This window comes from Erithacus rubecula (assembly GCF_903797595.1).
Source record: "Erithacus rubecula genome assembly, chromosome: 10".
NCBI lineage: Eukaryota > Metazoa > Chordata > Aves > Passeriformes > Muscicapidae > Erithacus > Erithacus rubecula.
The window spans coordinates 18,374,906-18,394,460 of NC_136662.1; the positions used below are offsets into that span (position 1 = coordinate 18,374,906).

General features: G+C 37.5%; 1 protein-coding gene across 4 annotated transcripts in view; it reads right to left on the minus strand.

Annotated features, from left to right (window-relative positions):
• Nucleotides 1-19,555, minus strand: part of TESK2 (testis associated actin remodelling kinase 2) — a 110,792-nt gene that overhangs the window by 36,886 nt on the left and 54,351 nt on the right. For all 4 annotated transcript variants that reach the window (XM_079314007.1, XM_079314008.1, XM_079314006.1 and 1 more), the window contains 2 exons: nt 15,681-15,802; nt 6,531-6,579 (listed from right to left, as the gene is read on the minus strand). In XM_079314007.1, the coding sequence (XP_079170133.1) occupies nt 6,531-6,579; nt 15,681-15,802 (171 nt within the window). The remainder of the gene's footprint in view (nt 1-6,530; nt 6,580-15,680; nt 15,803-19,555) is intronic.

Below are 19,555 nucleotides of genomic sequence, written 5' to 3' on the forward strand. Positions count from 1 at the left end.
ACTCTATTCCAGGAAAGATTCAAAGTAACTTTAGCTTAGCAGAGGACTTAATACCACCCACACACTTTCAATAGGGCTAAATTTACTCTTCTGGTGCTTGACTATTATACCTGTGGAGGTCAGATTGCCTCTGCATGTTAATTTCCAGCACTAGTGCAGCATCACTGAAAGAACTCTTCATTCTTAAAGTGAAGCTGTAGCTCCAATTAATGCTACAAAAAGTATCTGAACCATGGACAAACAGGACAGAGCCTGCAGGTAGAGGTTTATTAATACACAGCTCATGCTATTCATTGGCTGAGAGATCACAAGGATAAATTTAATCTGCAGAATTTTACGCGTACTTAGACTTCTTATAAAGTTTTCACCACAGTACTTCTGCTGCATCCTACAGCCAGGAGGCACTTAAAAATTCTGTCAGTTGTTGGAAGTCATCATCACATAATGTTTGTTTTTTTTAAAGTTACTCCAAAGCAATTGCCCTCTTTACAGTCTCCTGTATCAAGACTCATTCCTCAAAGCAAATACATTTAGAATTAAGAGCTATATTCTGTATCTTCTGATCTGTCAACAGAAACATCCAAGAGAAAGCTTGCACCACTGCTCATGCTGCTCCTCCGGGAAGTCAAAGCAGCGACCAGTGCCACAAATCCATAAATAATGTTATATACTGCCCAAGACCTTAACACATTCAAGGAATATGCTTTATGTATGCAAATGAGACCAAATTTGAGGAGAATTAGGCCCAAATCTGAGGGGGGATACAGGACAAAATTACCTTTAGAGTTCTCCACCCCTTTGCTTTTTTCCTCAACCTTTTGAATTTTCTTTTTTCAATACTTCAGTTAGAAGGACTATAGAAAGTGTCCAATAAAGATTTCACTGAGCAAGGAGAAGTAATGCACAAGCATTAGTTAAGTACAAGACATTAAGGAATACAAACTGATCTGAGAGTCTCTATTCAGTATGGCTACACTGAACACATTAGGTAGTGCCTCTCTTACATTAATTCAAGGTCTTTCCTAAAAATCTGAATTGTTGAGGTTTTTCACTAGAAATTTGATGGCAGTATCCAAGAAATAATAGTTTCTAACAAGATGAAAACATAACAGTTCTTTAATTTATTTTAATTTTCTGCTTAGTGTCACCTTAAGCACAACTGAAATTTTCTCCTCAGTTGTCTCCAAGCTCAAGTTGATCAACTTCACACCACAGCAATTCTCTCTTTTTTTTTTTTCTCTGAGAAACAACCACCAGAGCAAACTTATCCAGGAACTAAATGTCAGCTGTTAAACAGGTAATACCTAAAGCAGGAACAATTCCTTTGCTGCATGAAATATTTGCAGAATGACTGCTGATAGGAACTACAGCTCCAAAGACACCAAGCTCTCCAAGGTTGAAGGCCTACTGCCAGCACCAAAGCAGAGTTAAATATTTGCAACGCTACACGAGCAAAACTGAAGTTATTCAAACAACATGAATCACATTGGTGGAACAAAAGTAGGGATTAGAAAGTCTTACAGGAGATGAGGAAAGGAAGGAGAAGGGAAGGAATGGTATTTCAGGCCTTTTAAAAGTTCTCACAAGTGTGCAATTGCCCTCTGGAAGGCAATGTAAGACTACAATTTTAGCTGCAGCATGAAGCTTTACAAGAGGAGACATAAGTGATGTCTGTCTGTTTTTCTCCATTCTAGGGTCAAGGGCTGTCCACAGAAAGATAACAAAGAATTCAGAGGAAGAAAAAAAAAATTAAGAACTTTTAATAATTTATTCTGCTTGTGAAAGCTGCATATCAGAAGAACCTTTTCACTTCAAGAGTTTCTATTCCTTGTAAAAGGGCAACTCAGCATAATCTAAATAATTCTGAGACTTTAAAGCTTTCAATATTTTTTCTAATTTTTTCTTTTCTTTCTTTGCTATCTTCAAAAGTAAAAAGGGAAAAAAATGCTTGAAAAGGTCTCCAAAAACCCTGAAACCCTACTAATTTCATTAATTATTTACCTAAATTATTGCTGTTGGGAGGGAAAGCAGAGAAGGGAAGTTTTCAGTTATCACCAAAGAACTTACTGAAAAAACCCTCTCTTTTCAAAGGACATTGGCATTTTCATTATGATGAGCTTTGGCACTTGTCCCACTGCCATAGGTAACAGCATCTGAAAACCATGGCTGCCCAGCCACACTCAGTGCTTCTTATTCTACTCCAAGCACCTGATGTGCTATCAGGTGTTCCATGAGTTTAACTCTGCAGCTCTCCAGCCAGGACCAAATCTGAAAGACTTCAGGAGAGCAGCTCAGGCAGCTCTCAGCTCACATAGCTGCTGGCTGAAATAACAGTGTCCTAGCCCTCCATCACCTACCATGTGTTCCTGTCACACTGCAACAGCCCTGCTCTCCGCCTCAGAAAGTTCCAGTGCATGTCAGATCCCACACTGAGCAATCAGATTGTGGCAGCAGTGCACTTGCACACATTTTTACTATCATCCAGTATGAATTAATAGTCATAAAACTTCTGTTGCAACAATTAACTATTGTCCCTGAAGCACTGCAATTTCAAGATATCCCAATCAACACATAATAACTTTCCATTTCGCATCTTCAATACACACAACTGCCAAGGCTTTCATTTCCTCCAAGAAGAAATTATCAAGCTGTATGACTCATTCTGTGCATATATAAATATACATCTAATTATAACAAGATTTTAGCCTGACCTGTCTCTTGGAAATTCAGATAAACCTGTTTAACTGAGTTCAACAAACAATTCAAGATCTGCAAGAAGGTATTAAATGGTTTTTATATGCTAGACTTTATGCTGCTATGTTATCTGCTTCAGTATAATAGCACAGGCCTATAAAACCTACAACACACAAATAAATTTGTTTGCCTGCCATCTAAAATGGTTATTTGCTCATGCAGCCATTCCATGGTAGATGTGTATGGGATAAAATCATACACAATTGCTATTGAGCCATGGCTGTTCCCCACTGGCTCAGGCTCCATGTCCCCACAGCACACACTCTCTGCTCACCTGGCAGCAGCCCTGATCTGGCCTCTGAATGCTCAGCAGCAGCCCATGCTCACACCAGAGACTCTACTACTATGCAAGTTTCTCCAAGACTTAGGATACTGCTGTGTGCCAGGAAATGGAAGTGAAGAGAGTTGTCAGATTAGGAAAGTTGCTGGAAAACACAGAGAAGCCTGAGGGAAAGGCTGAAATGAGTTTGGAGAGGCATGTGAGTACAGCAGGAAGCACTGCAGATTCCTGTAGCTAAAGAAACAAACCAGCAGCTTCAGATTAGAGCTGAATGCTGAGAAAGGAATACCCAGTTTCTGGTTTTAGAGAAAACAAGCATGGCAAATCTGTGTTCATGAGCTCAACATTAGTGAGGCAGTCTAATGCCTGCCAGCTCATCTGGGTGATACACCTATTAAAGCATTTACTTTGCTTTCCTTAAATATTTCTTAACTTAGTGCTTGCTGGGATAGAGGTCCTTGGCAGCCTAAGCTGTTCTGTCAATCTAAGGATACTGAATTACTTCAGAAGAGGCATATGCCATAGCTTCTGGCTTGAGAACTTAAAAAAAACTATTGGATTATCAAAACTGATAAGACTGAGGATTCAGAACAAGGCCAAAGTTCTAGTGCAGTCTATAATTAAACAATTCCATTCTTATTTTGAAAAAAACAAACCAAAACAAACAGAAACTGCCTCTTGCTCAAGAGTTTTAAAAACAAAAACCACTTGAGAGAGGAAAATTAAATCAACACAAAATGCTGCCAAAAGGGAAAATCCCAAGGCATACACAGGATCAACACCTTCCTCAAGCAAAAAACCTGCTCTGCATGATCCACTCCTGTGTTTAAGCCTCCTGTGTCTGTAAACATAGAAGAAATCTGTAATGCTTCAAACTCTGCCTTCCAATTGTGTTGCATACTCCCAAAGCAGCCTCTTACAGGCTTACAAAATCCTCAAGACTCTTCTAACATCATTTGAGGTTGCCTTGTCTGTTAATAGCACAAGTTGTCTAAATCCAGTCACCAAACATTTGGCACAAGCTGTCAACTTCTGTTATGGAAACATATACATATATAAAATAAACATGATTTCCCATCATGCTGCCCGCAGACATAAGCTCTAAGTGATGCTGCATCCTTCCTACACAGGCATATCATCAACTGCACTCTCAAAACACAAGAGGGGATAATTAAACTCGTTTGAGAACAGGTCCAGCACAGGCAAGTGTGAGAGGGTTCTCCCTGCAGTGACTCAGACACCTATTGACCAATGGGCCTCTGAATCAACAGTTTCATCTCCAAAGAAGTGAAACCCTGGCAGAAGTTCTGAGCACTTGTAGTGCCAGGCTGGTGTCAATTATGCTGAGCACTGGAAGCAAGGAGACCACCTTTGTGGACCACAAGCTGAAAAAAGCCACGAGACAGTGGCTAATTTGTTTATCCTCCTGGGCTATATTTGAACAGGTGATTCACCCTGTCTGTCTTACTAATAACTCCTTCAGCTCATCATTTCATCCCCCTTCTCCAACCTCCAGAAGTCTTCAGGATTCAACTATTACTCTACACATACTTGAAGATGAAAAACACTAGTACAGCTGCTAGAAAAGACAATTCCACCACTTGGAACACATACAGTTTTTAATTTTTAAAAGCTCCCTAAAATCAAAGAATAGCTATGTTACTGGGCAAAATCATGTGTGGATTCCCTACAACATCAATTTCTGTCAGGGATTTTCCTATTAAAAGGCAGTAAATGCTCACCTTTGTCCACAGAAGAAAAGAAGTAATCACTAATTATACTTATTATAATATGTCACTAAAGCTATTCTGTTTCTCAAAATGCTGCAGCAAACATCTTCAATCTAAAACTCTTCCTTGATGCTCACAAGATGCTTCAGGAATCTCTTCTGTTATTCTGAATTATAACTATAAAAAGTTATTCTTTGAAGTCTTTCTTAGATTTATTTGCTTGCCAAGAACTCAAAATAGCTGAACAAAGCAGCAGCTACAAAGTTAGCTCACTATGAGGAAGCATCTGTGCTGTTTTCATTTTCTTGGCTTTTTGGGTGGGGAGGGTTATTTAAATGGTAAGCAACTGCTGTGAAGGAAGGGAAGAAAACAAACAAAAAAAAACCCACATTGAGCAAAATCTTCCAAGTTTTAGTAAGATAAAGCATTAGGAAGCTCCACATCTTCTACAAAAACATTTAATGAGTGGAATGGACCAAAACTTCCCTGTTTTAGTTGACTAGATATCCAAAAGAAATCAGCAATAATGTTAGGAAAGACTGTCTGAATAACTTGATCAGCCATCTTAGAAATGTTTCCTCTACTGAGCACTGGGAGGGAAAAAAAAAAAACAAAAAAACCCAGAAAGAATAAACCAAACAAACCATCCCACTCATGGCAAAGTGCTCACACACATGCTATATCTTGAAATTTCTGGAAGTGTCTTTTTCTTTGTTCCACTAGAAATAAAGACACTGAACCAGAGTGCACCACTCCAACAGCAGCTAGAATGAGAACTGCAAAATTGTCACCTCAGAAGGTGAAGAAACTCACTGCCCACATATGTGCATCTTTGTCTCAGAATTGCATCTGTAAGTTACAGAAAGTGATGGTGACACATATCCTGTTAATTGGCATATAGCTCCCCAAACTCCTCATTTCATAGCAGTTCTTGGCAAGCACACCACACCAGGAACCTGCTGAAATTGCTGATTAATAACAGACTTGTTTTTGGGAGGGTGGGAAAGGGTTAATCTTTTAATTGAGCAGTTCCTACAGAAGAGAAGTAAATAAGACACATTAACTTTACAAACCATGAGTTTCCTTTCAGTCTGTACTCAAACTAATACAATAGGCAAAGCACTTTATTGATTCTGACTCTAAACAGGCAACATTACTCCTAACAAGAGAATACTCTCTTCTTGTTTTTCCGGAGCAGTTTAGAGGGGGATTAAACTAACAGCCCAATAAAGCTGGATGGGAACTCATATGAATGGAAACTTCAGCTTCACACTTGATACCTAGATCTCATCCAGGCTACATGGCAATGGAATAATTCCTTTTTATGGGATACAGATTAAGCTGTAAAGTGGTAGGGACTGCCTACAATAACGTGACCCAGCTGAAATGTTATTGATTCACTTGTGAAATGTACAAGAGGAGTATAAATAAGACTTAAACACAATGCAATGTCACTGAAACAAAATGTATTTCAAGGCAGCTCAATGGTAATGTACACCTCTCATTTAGAACATTATCAGTGAAGTTTATGTTCTTACATTGATTTTTTTTTCCACCCCAATAAGTGCTTCTGAGGAGAAAAGATACACAACAGTTGTGAGCGAACTTCTGAGGACTGATTCTGCAGTCTTAACATAGCAACTAGTGAGTGATTAACTCACCAGTCACCATAAAAGAAACTTCCCTCAAGGTGAATGACAATTGCAGAATCTGTCCTGAGAACTGAGCATTTTATATTCAGTATGTATATTATGAAATAGTCTTACCTCAGTAAGAGCGTGCAGCTGTCCTTTATGCACACAGACACCCATAAACCTACAAGAAACAAGAAAAGAAAAGTGGTTTGGGCTTTTTTCCCCCCCTCTTTTTTGTTCTTTAAAGAAACTAATACAGGATTCACCAAAAAAGGAGGAAAGAGAAAAAATTCAGCCTTACAGATACTGCATACCTCACTATTGATTATTTAAACTTCTCAGTACAAAACAAAATCATGTATCTACACTACAATTTGAATTAGCAGTTCCAAGAGAGCACAGGAGACAGCTCAACCTCAAAATGGAAAGTTACTGATTTGACTATAAGCAAAGGCCAGCACATAATGATTTATGCAGAAAGGAACAGTCTCAGAGTCCTATTTTAAGGAAGTTTAAGCCAAGTAATCTACCGTTGGTCTGCATAAACAGAAAATTACTTCCCTTTGCATTTTGCTGTTTAAGCATAAAGATATTTCTTCCTATTCCATTCTTAACCACTCAGGAATATGAGGGCACATATGCAATGTAAACTTCCCCTCCCCAAACTCCTCTTTGCAATACTTGCATAGAAGCAAGTTTCAATAGTATCCAGTATACACACATTCCACAAGTGTTACCTACACTGCACCATTTTCAGACCCCTGCTGTTAATAGGGATGATTGCCACCATTGTTTTGTCTGGAAAGCAACAGAATGTGCTATAAACAACTGATAGCTCATTTTTACCACCATACAAGTTGAACATAAAAGTGACAAATGCAAATTAATACTACTACAAAACATCCCCCATTAGAAGTTCAGTAAAACTGAAATTTTAAATGCTTTCGAGTCTTCCCTACACAGTTCAAGAGCTTGTTCTTTATAGATCAACTAATTCTCAATTTTAGCATTTAGATTTTGGTCTCAGCAAGCAAAAACAATTTGTCTGTCATTTCCATAATGTTCAGAAATTTCCATTTTGCAAGTAGGAGGTAGACCTGTATGATCTCATTAAATGTGATGGGAATCTTGTGGACAAAAACTCAAAGGAAAAGGTCCTTTTATATCCTGAAACAGTTCTGAATTTAAAAACAAAATGATGCAAGACATGTAGTGCTAGTTTAGCTAAGCTGCTTTTGAAGAAATGAATGATTCTCACTGTTCTCTTGTCTAACAGCTGACTAGTAAATTACAAGCAGCCAAAGAAAAATAATATAGGTAAGGTCCTTTGCATAAGCTGAGCTGTGGAAATCTGTTTTTATAACCAAAGAAGCAGCAAGACTTGTATGAGAACTTCTACTGCCTGCTCTCACTTCAAACACTCAAACAACATTCTCTGAATTTGGGGATTTTCATTTGAGAGAATCCTAAGATGAATAAACCCAGACCTCTACAGAACAGAAATCTATTTCTTAGTGCAAAGTCTCCAGAGCTATCAGGTATGGTGTTAATGGCTTTACTCACAAGCAAAAATGCAAAGCATACAAACCAAATACATTAATTCCTCTACAAGACAACTTTTCCAAGTATTCTCTATCAATTACACAAAATTAACCTATGGCAATATTTCCATTCAATAAAAACTGCAATTAAGTGATTAAAAAAACAATGTTTTCATCTATAGATCAACTCTTCCTTTGTAAAGATGTATCACACTACTTACAAATTAAGAATTCATCATATTTGATTCAATTCCAAAATACAAATGCATTTAAGAATTTGTCAAAATTTTTGAAAAGTTTAATTTTTTGCCTCATCTTTACCAAACAGGAAAAACATCACTGTCACTTAGAGACTGGGAGAACCCAATGTTTTCTTCCAACCTGTTTCAGTCAAGGGAAGTCTCAATGGAAACATATTCATTACTTTTGTGAACCTATGCTTAAGGCAGAAAAGACACATCAAATCATGTTACCAAGAGTAAGAGTTTAAAAACTCTCAAATATTTAGGACTTCTATTAAGAATCAAAAATCAAAAAACAAAGCTCCATATCATGATCCCATGGAAAAAAGGTGGACATAAAGATACATTTATAAACCCCACATATTTAGAAATTACTACCCAGGAAAAGAGAAACCAAATACACTGAAAGACAGAATTAATGAGTTTACAAGCAACATATTGAAGCCATTTAAACTTTGTGTGAATGAATCTCAGTTTTCAGGCTCTGGAAAACAGATTGATAGAACAGACCTCTAGCAATCCAAATTCCTGGAAAACTTCTGCTTAGCTGTTTTATTAAGCAATAATAAACCACTTGGTTAAGCCAAGAACTGCTACAAAACATTGTTGGAAAGGATTTTCACTATATGATAATACACTCAGCTGCTACTGGGAAATACAATTACCAAGCAAGATTTAACGTGGTTTCAATTTCTGAGATTGCCCCAGATGAGATTGCAAGTTCTGTGGATATGAAGCTGACATGCTGGTCCAGCACAGCTGAGATTATTCCTGTTGGCCAGACACACTGTCTCCTGAGCCAAAATGTGCTCGTAGGTGAACTTCAGCAGAATATCTTGTCAGCCAAAGGTTACACTTCCTATAAGCATTTCTAGCTGGAAGGAGCTCCAATAAGCCAGTCATCCACAAAACAGGAGACCATTTGCAGATTTAAGGAAGTTTATTTTCAAGACAGTGTATCTGCCCTTATCAGCATGCTGAAATGCTTCCAAAATCTGGTTGGAAAAGTTTTCCTAGAAGTTGCAAAGAGAAAGGATGATACTCGAGTCCACCCAACTAAATACAGTGCAGCACATTTCCAAATGCTTTCTAACAAATGTCAGCAATCTATACATATGTTGGAAATCTCATTTGATAAACCAACCAAACTGGAAAACCTGTCCTAAACAAAACCAAGAGAAGTCTGGATATTTCTCAGTCCTTCACAGAGGTTACACAAACCACTTTCAGATCAGTAAGATGGCAAGGGAGAAAATCCTTGACAGAAAAGGGGAGACTGAATACTGCAGCCTCAGTCTCCAATGTTTGCCTTAATTTATCAAGCAAAACTAATATCCAGATCATACAGCCTCTGTGGATATCCAGACACTGAACACATGCTTTCAGTTAAAAGAACTTCACTGGAACACATTCTTGTTCTGTGGAAAAACCTGGGGCAGCTACAGTTCAACAAAAATCTATGCCCTCCAAAATTTACTGCTTGTATGAGAAAATTCAGCACTTTGATAACATTAAACAAAAGAAACAAACCATGTTTACACACAATGTAAAAGCCTCTAGTACAAGCTCAGTAACAGAGACAAAAGGTCAGAATACACATGCTTATTTCACTGCACTGACTGTTGGAAAAGGAAGAGGGCAAATAAAAATATTAAGGCTCTCCTTAATGGTTGAGGCACCACGCTAGATTAAAAATGCATTTTAAGTTTTCTACAGTTGCATCTTGATTCTAGACAGAGGTAAGGCATTTAATCTATCATTTCTGTAATGTATTATACACAACACACATACAGTCTCTCTTCTGCTGCCTTGTACACTGCATTTCTAAAATACTCCTTTTTGATAACTATGTTACAGAAAGAGAAGCAAAAGCAATTTTCTTTCCTGTTAAAGCACTTTTCAGTACAGAACAAAGGATGTTAAAAGACAAAATCCATCCTTCTAGCTATTGTAGCAAAGTCCATTACAAGCAATTTTACAAAAAGGAAGGTTTGAAAGGGTAAAACTACATACAAAAAAAAAAATAAAATCCCTGGTATTGTGTTCCCAGGGTGATAGATTTGTCTCAAAGGGAATGAAATAAAATTCTCCTTGAAAGGAGTTCATGGAATATGCACACAGTGTGCTTATTTGTGTGCCTGCACACACAAGAAGGTGGATTTAATCAATGAGTCAATCTGCCTGCATGCTCACAGCCAAACATGCAGCAATACCTCCAAGTGCTCCCACGAGAACACTTAAGACATGAGCTAAGACTTTCTGTGTACAGAATGTTTTAAATTAAGTCCCCAAGGTACAGATCAAATAAAGAAATATTTTTTTCATCCAAACAATACTGATACTAAAGACTGAAATTCTGCCTCAAAATTGAAGATACATTAATTTAAGAGACAGCACAAGAGATGGAGAATCATTGGTAGCACACCACTTCATTTGTATGAGAAAAACACATCTGTAAGACATTACAAAAAAAAAAAAAAAAAAAAAAACCAACCAAAAAACACTATCAGGCCTCTCAGTCTGTAGCCTGAAGGCTCCCAAGCTCAGGACCCAAAGATGGAGATTTCTTGAGTCCTTTCCAGACCTATTTTCTTACTTTGATTTGGGTAAAACCTCATGGCTACAGAAGCAGACCAGAGTTCAGAAAAATAGCAAAATGGTAGAACACATCCACAAGCATACACCAGAACTTCCATAACCATGGTTCTTGATCTAACCCAACCCTGGAACAGCACTGCACTAAAAATAGGACACAAGCTAATAAGGAAGTGGAGAAATGCTCCAAAGCCCTGTTTTCCCTAACCCCAGCAATTACAGTCTTGCCATGTATCAGTTAACCTGTATTAAAGTGGCTGTAGTAAACATCATATGGTACAAACCCCAACCTCAGCTCACTTTTCCACACCTCCTCTCACCATCTGTCTGAGGGAAGATGTGATAAAACCAGCATATCCCACATCAAAGGCAGGAAGAAATCAGAGGTAGAAAAGCATTTTAATTCTCCATGTTTAACTTGTATGCAGGAGTGAGATAGAGACAGGAGATGAGTTTGATGGTAGAAACAGAAAACATTCCTTGAACACCATTCCTCTGCTTCTGCCCTGTCCACTCCCAAAATGTCCCCAACCTGGATTCTGGGGAAAAAAAATAGCAAACAAAAAAGGTAAGTAGCTTTCATACATAGTTTGCTATAAACATCAGACAGTGACTGAACAAAAAGTTAGTACACTGTAGTTAATACCTACTCTGCCTCTAGAATCATATCTGCTAGCTGAAATAGGAAACAAGAGGAAAGGAGACATAAAACCTCCCAAATCCCCTATTTTTTACCATCATGCCTGTGTAGCTGCAAGAGCTGGAGTTTTATATTCTAAAATATCCTTAACAGACTGAAAAAGAAGTTCAATTTTTTGCCAAAATAAATCCTTTAATAGAGGCCAGTCTCTCATTTTCTTCATGGAAAATACATTAGAAACTTACATATACACTTATATTTGACCACTGGAATCTTTATGATCCTACCATGGGGACCATAGACTTACTGGGGACTTGGTAAGTGAAAACTAAGCTCTTCACTTACATCTCTCTTCTAATCAAGATGGATCTATGTAGCTGGCCAAGAGCAGAATTGGAGTGCAGAAATACCAAAATAAGTGTGGAGTTTTAAAGTTAGCCTTTCACTCCATGGTGAATAAAGCCTGTTGCTTTTAAAGCCTAAATACCCAGATCAGGACTTCACCAAGTAAAACTGACATGCACCAAGAGAAACTGAAGCACCTTAACCCAATTCCATCTCCTCAAGATGGAAAAAGGTAAGGTAAAAACACAGACAAACCTTAAGGTAATCTCTACTGAGCTAAGGAATGGAAGAAAGTCAGCAACTATTGACACTCCAGAAGAGTGACTAGAGTCTGGATAAAAACTTCAAAAGGCATCTGTAACTCTGAAAAGGAGCTGATATGGACAGCACAGAAGCAAAAGCAGTTTCATATAGTCAGCAATATTTATTAGTCACACCAGTGTAATCAACAGCAAAATATCAAAGTCTTCACAATAACATCTTGAGGTTAACTGTGGGCACATTAGAAATGACAGCTTGTAAAAAGTTCCTATATATTTTAGAGCACTGGCAAAGGGATGGGTTTTTTAATTATCCAAAGAATAATGATGATCCTGGGCTACCAAATGCACTACAAAGAAGAAGAACATCTTCTCTTTTCCATAACACCTATCTATATAAACTACAGAAGAGCTGTCAGACAAAAACATTGATTCAATAACAAATTTGGGGTATTATGCACCAGGATGTTCAAAAAACACAACCACACTCCCATCTTAAGGAAGGTTTTAGTGCAGTAAAATAAATGCCTCATTGCTCAATCTGACATTTACTTTCTAAAACATTAACTTGCTATCCTACACATGTTGAAATGGTTTGAGAGCAGATTTTGGAGGCTGTAAAGCCAGTACTTTTCCAGTTTCATAATTTTAAAAGCCATTTGAATAGTAGAATACCTTGCAGCCCTCACCTACTTCAATTAACCACTGCACAATATGATCTCAACATTTCAGCCTAAGAACCCATTACTATCAGTAATGGCTAGCAACAGGAAGGAAAGAAACTTGTTTATGGTGGAAGTTCACAATAGGTAGTCCCAGAACTCAGAGGAGATGAAGAAGTTCAGAGTTATATTATGTAAAAATCAGAGGACACATTCAAGGCATTTGGAAGAGATTCAGTGGCTGATCAATAGAGAAGTGAACTGGATGCTAGTGACAAAACACCTTAGTCAGTAACACAGAACAACTTCAAAGGAAAGAAATTAAGTCAAGAAAATATTTAACAGCAACTGAGATAGCTCATGGCCCCTGGAAAAGTTCTATATTAGAACTTCTTTGAAGAGCATATTCCCTTTAGATACTAATACAAGCTTAAAATTTCCAAAAATAATCCCAGGAAATGTTTCAATGGGAACACATAACTGTAGAACATTTTCCTAAAAACCTCTCAGCAATACAACTCCAGCTGCTCTTATCTAACAGCACAATGTTGTCAAACAAGCAACACAACCTCTTACCACTTTAATTGCAAATTACTATTAATTATTTTTTTAATGTGTTTCTAAAGTTGGAAACAGGTTGTTTCACAAGGCTACTAGAAGAACCAATGATTTATACATTTATGAAACCTAAATATGAATGCATGGATTTATGTACAGGTATACACAGACACACAGGCAGGTAACATTTTAGAGGGGCAAAATTTCCCAGACAAAGAAACTGGAAAACTGCAGTAACATTTAAAGAAAAACTTAAATGACTCATCATTAACACACAAAACCATCATGTCATCTCCTTCACAGAAAAGTAGTAGCTTCTACTGCGTACTAAAATTCAGTGAAAAAAACAACTAAAACTAAAACTGTTTTCTCATTTGCATTTCCTGTAGGAATAACTCTTTTCCCTGTAGCAAGGGGACTTACCTAAAGATAAGAAAAAGGCAGTATTTTTTAATAGAGAGCCTATTTTTTTTTTTAAGAAGCTTCAAATCAAGCAATTCGTAAATCAAATGCAGTTTATTCTTCCAAACAAACTGTGCAAAGATAGACCATTTCTATTTAGGTAATTTGTTTCTGATGTATTCACTAATAACTGCTTACTTGAGCACAAAAAGAAAAATTCCTCTGTCAATCCTGGGTAATAACTGGAAGAACAAATGAAATACTTTTTCTACATCATACCTAAATCAATACATTATTGTTCTTTCTCCAGGACCATCTGTGTAACACTGCTGACTTCAAATTATTCCAAGGCTCTAAGGCCAGAGGGGACCAAATATGATCTCTTTCACCTCACAAGACATCTACATTTCAGCAATTACTCAGGACTGATCACAATAATTTTTATTCTCAGCACCACCTCTGTAATGCCACTCAAGAGGGGGCAGGGTTACATTCAGGTACAACTGAATGCTTTTGGCCTGTCAATATATCCTTTTCCTACCTTCCCTCATCCCAACCCAAATCAAATTATTGATTTTTAACAGATCTGTAGAGCTAGATTTTTTTTAAATAAGATTTACCAACCACAAAAAATTGATAAAGAAACTGATAAAGTGACACTGAGTTGATGATTCTGACAATGTCAATCTTATTTTGGAAAGTTACTCTTTCCATAACCTTACTAAAAAAACAGCTTTATGAAATCTAAATAACGAGGTAGATGATATAATTTAAATAAAATAAAATTTGAAAAAAAAATTAAAAAAGAGATAGAGAGAGAACAACAACAAAAACAGAAGGAGGAGTTTGCTTGAAAAGCACCTCACCTTGGAGCAGAGAAAATAGACTAGGAATGGTATTTAGGGATAGGTTACTACAAAACTTGAATAATATCTACACAGTTTAGTATGAGTAAGAATTCTTTAAGTTCACAGGTTTTTGAGGTTTTAAGAAAAAGAATAAGAGAAAACAGACATGAATTAATGGAATGCTCCTTACAGATATTTCAAGTGCTTCTGATATGTCCTCAAATATTGAAGGAAACATATAGGATAATATTGTTACAAATCAGTTGATGAAAACTGAGATAGAATTTCAAATTCTATATATTTGCTTTATAAGCAAATTTTATTTGCTTATAAAGGATTTTAGGAATCAGTATTAGGTCTGTAGTATGTAACAGAATGGCAAAGAAAAGGAAGTTAGATAACCGAGTTCACAGGTCTCCAAAGCTTTTCAAGAAGAGCTGAGGTCAGAAATGGATCCCAGGTGTGCAAGAGCAGTTTAGGAGAACTGGTCATTTAGTGCACTGTCATCACATCTTTAAATTTCACAATGCTATGGCTTCAGCCAATTATGTTAATTGCTTGTCACATCACCATAGAAGAGAAACCAAGACTAAAATGGTTCAAGAAATAGCAAGATACACATTGGAACATTTCGGATTTGCATGCAGTAATCTAATGCAAAACAAGAGCTACATTTTTCCTTCCAGGACCACATAAATTAGATTAGTTCAATTCTAGCTTCTTTTCTTGAGTCCTCCTTATCCCACCTTGCAATACTGCCATAAGAAAACCCTAAATACTAGGAAGCAGACTAAGAAACAGCTATGGCACCTTGCATTGTTTAGTTTTAAGACTAGTAATCATAAGTTAGTTGAATAGTGTTATATTTGAAACAAATTCACAAAAAGAAGCCAAATTTCACTCTTCATATTGATTAATCAGAAATTTTAAATGTGAGCACCTGCTTTTCTCTGACATAAATTACTTATTACTAGCAAATTCCAGATACTAAAATCATGTCCACATTTGGGTTTTTTTTTCTCTTAAGTCTTTTCTTCTTCCTCCCATTCATCTATTAAATTAGGAATTAAGCCTAACACATTCACAATAGATAAACCTACAATAAAAAATAACTGAACAAAAATGGGAAAGAGGAGAGCCCTATTAAAGACAATCTATCTCTATATGATTCAGAAAAAAGCTAGTGTACCTTAAGATGTTTGGATGTGAGAGTCTATTCATAAGTTGAACCTCTTTCAGCATGTTTGCTCTGTTGCTGTTCAGTGTGTTCATCTTCAAAGCCATCACCTGGTCTGAAGTTCTGTGCCTTACCTATTGGATAGAAGCAAAAAATGGTAAGGATATGAAATTAAAAACTGAAGAACAGTATTGTTGTAGTGCAATGCAGAGATCCTTCATGACAAAAGTGATCCATACATCAATTTCTGCAGCCTTTGTCACAGAGATGACTTTCTATAAGCATACTATGCAAGTGTGAAATGGCATTTGCAAGAGAATCTTGCAACTCAGGATGATAGAAAGCTTCAGAAGTTGAAAAACACCCAACTATCAGCTTTTTAGTACAAGTGAAAGAAGCCATCTGTTTGTCCACAGAGAAAAAAGTTTCCCACTCCAAGACCTATGAAATTTATCTTTATTCCACCCATATCCTTTTTTTTCCCCCTGCAGTGGTTGCAGTCATTGTTCACAGAATGTGTTATATGAGGACCTGCTGCTTACAGCTATGGGGCAGATTTTGGAGGTACTCAGTGTTTACTTCTGAAAATAGATGATGATCCAACTTCCACATCCAGGGGACTGAAAGCATTCCTGCCAACCCCTGCTGCAAAGCAGAGAGGTTCTTGCAGAGGGGATCACCTCACCCACAGTGTCACCAGTGGCTGTAGAGTGTTAGCAGGAAAAAGAGGATTTCTCTGGCAACTGCATAGCACCAGTAACTCTGACTTTCAGAAATGCAGGACTATGGACATTTTTAACTTGGTACTCCAACTAGCCCATCTGTCAAGCATTATGTAGATGTGTGCTACTATTAGAAAGGAGCTCTTAACATAGTGTAAGGCTTGCCAATCCTTTGAATTTCCTTGCAGTTGGGCATTCCCACACACATACTGATAGTATTCATGGAAATTATGCTCTCATTTTCTTCCTACATCAGTACCTGCAGCTCATAAATAGAAAACATGTATTTCTCAAAACACTGAATTACCCCCATGGCAAATTTATTCATATTTATGGAGATTAGCTTAGGAAAGTCTGTGTTCCAGGAATTTAAGACTCCTCAGCTTTCTAACTTAAAACTGAAATCAACATAATGACTTAGGTACATACAAACTACCTACATTTTAAACAACAGCAGCCTGTCCACTTTCATTCCAGAAGACTGTTCATCTTTTCCAGTAAGAGGCTCCTTTAGCTGTGATATGTTAATTACAGAAAGAATAACTGCACCCATGATAAGCAGAAGAAAATAGGGTATGGGTTTTAAAGGTAAGGCTCCCTGGTAGCTCAGAGGCAGCAAACAATACCGATTTTCAAGTTTTATTTGCACACCACTAACTGAAAGCACAAGAGGCATATTTCAGCTAAACATTCTCATTTGGACACAAAGCCCATGAATTCAGCACAGGGATGTACAGGGAAGAAAGGGTGTCATGTTTCTGGTGTGTGTCTGGTTTAACACTTCTAAGTTGCCTCTTCCCGTCCTAGTTTCAAGTATAAGGTAGCACTGGAAACATCACAGGTGAATGTGGTAAACAACATTGAAGCACTGGGTAGGAAAATAGCCCTCAGATGGTTTTCCTTCTGCTTCCCCCCACTTATGTACATGAGCTCCTCAAATGCCTCACCTACAGTCACCCAGTAATCCCAGTGCAAGAAGGATCAGGGAAAGGGGGTGGAGGAGGATATAGAAACCAGGACTGAGTAGAAACCAAAAGCAAGTTCACAAGCATGGGACTCCTCCTTTCTGTGGTAATATTGGCTTTAAAATAAAACTGGTCAAACTACAGCTATAGTGCATTCATTACAACAAGATAATCTAGAATCATTCTCAACACAACCTGTCTTGCCTGTTTGCCATGCTTATTGGTTTTAAGCAGGACGATTGCATATTAAGTCGATGAGGTTTATTGTTACTTGCCAGGTTTCTTGTGTCAGTTGTGTACTTTAATTTTTAATTTTACCCAGCCAGTTTGAATGAACAAACTAAGTTGGACAGGTCAAAGTCTATACAGAGACTTTTAAAATATATTTTAGTTATACCTTAGTTTTACTAGGAGTAATGCCTTGGGTGAGGGGAGAAAAATTAAAATGTTTTCATAGATGTAGAAAACTTCAACAATGCAAATTTAAATAAAGAAAAAAGAACTATGCTTTGAACCTATACACAGCTGCAGCTAAATCTAGACATTTCCCCTGAGACGAAGGTTAGGAATCTTGGATGCTGTGGTGAAGTAATTTGGGGTTTTCAGGGAACAGGAATGGATTTGAAGTAACTTAATTCCTACAGTCAGAGCTGCTCTCAACAGAACTTCCTCAGAAATTAGCTTTCCACCAACACAGAAGCTTCAAGGTCTGCCAAAAGGGAATGAATAGGTAAAAGATGATCAGGAACTCAGATGGAATATGGTCTTAAACAGTATTTGCCTTCTCATTAACTCTGCCAGCTACCTCTTAACTTCTTGCCCATTTCTATAATTCATTTAGTTTCATGCCAAAATTTCCTGCTCTTTTGCCTCAACTCTGAGGTTAAAGTAGAATTTATCATAGAACCTTCTTCCTTGTTCAGATTGTTTTTCTTAAGCTAAGGAAAGCTCAGAAAAGAAGGTGGGTAACTTTTTGGGTCACGATGTTCTGCATGCTTCCTGGATATTCAGGTCTGATAAGCAACAAGAAGTGGTCAACAACTGCTTCTCAAAGGTCTGACTGTCCACAGAACTAACTGCACATCCAGAGAAAACTGAGGTGCTTTTGCAAAGACAAAACTTTTCATTCTCTGTATTAGGCAATCCTGAAGTCCTTCCAGCCTTGACAGACTGAACAAGGTTCAGTGGCAAGATCAGTTGGGTTTTCTTTTGTTTGTTTTACAAAATCACTTTTCCCATGGTTGGAAATTTCTTGAGTTCCTTACAAAGAGCAGCATATTCTGTCCAATTACCTGGTCTCTAAATAGTACTCAACATTGCACTATGCTTAGTTTCACTTAAAGGGACACAGTAAGGTAACACCAGCAATTTCATTTGAAGTTCTACATATTGTTCTGATGTTGGAGGATGCATTCCTGCAAGATCTGACAGGACAGCAAAATACCTAATCAAACCAAAGGAGAGATGAGGGAAAAGGGGACTCTTTCTCTCTTGCCAGTTATCCTTTAAGAAGGAAGAAGAAATGGAACAGGAGGTGAGAGAGCATCTTTCTCAACAGGATAATAGTCAATATTATGAATAAAAGCAAGTATCAATTTATAAATTATGAAGCACAATGCTAATCACTTGGAATATACATAAGACCATGTAATATACCTATACCATGTTCTCTCCTATGAAGCACAACTAGCAAATAGCATTTCTATGGCAAGAATAATCTGACAGGTTCTGTCTTTAAGGTCTCAGTCAAACTCTGAATCATCAACATGGAAGGAGCTGTCAGCTCTGCCCCCCGTGCCTACTTACCAGTCATACCTTAGACAAAATTTGTGTCTACCCTGGCATGCCTTGCCAAAGCAGTGCAAAACTATTTCGTTTTAATCCTCCTTTCAGGCCACCTCTGTGCCATAAAAACATGGCAGTGATGTTTCAGCCACCTGACTCCAGAAGGAAAACGAGTTAATATTTTGGCAATACTGCTGATCCAATTTAACATTTGTTTATAAGGCAGTTTGCCTCAGGCATATGCCTGTATACCCAACATAAACAGGGATTCACTCATGCAATTCAAACCTCTCACTGATGCAACTTACAGACTGCTGTGAAGCTTTTAAAGCTGTTGACATCATTATTAATTAGGGCCCCTTGCATATCAGACCAAATAACATTTCAGCAATGTCTGGATCACGGCATCTCTGCT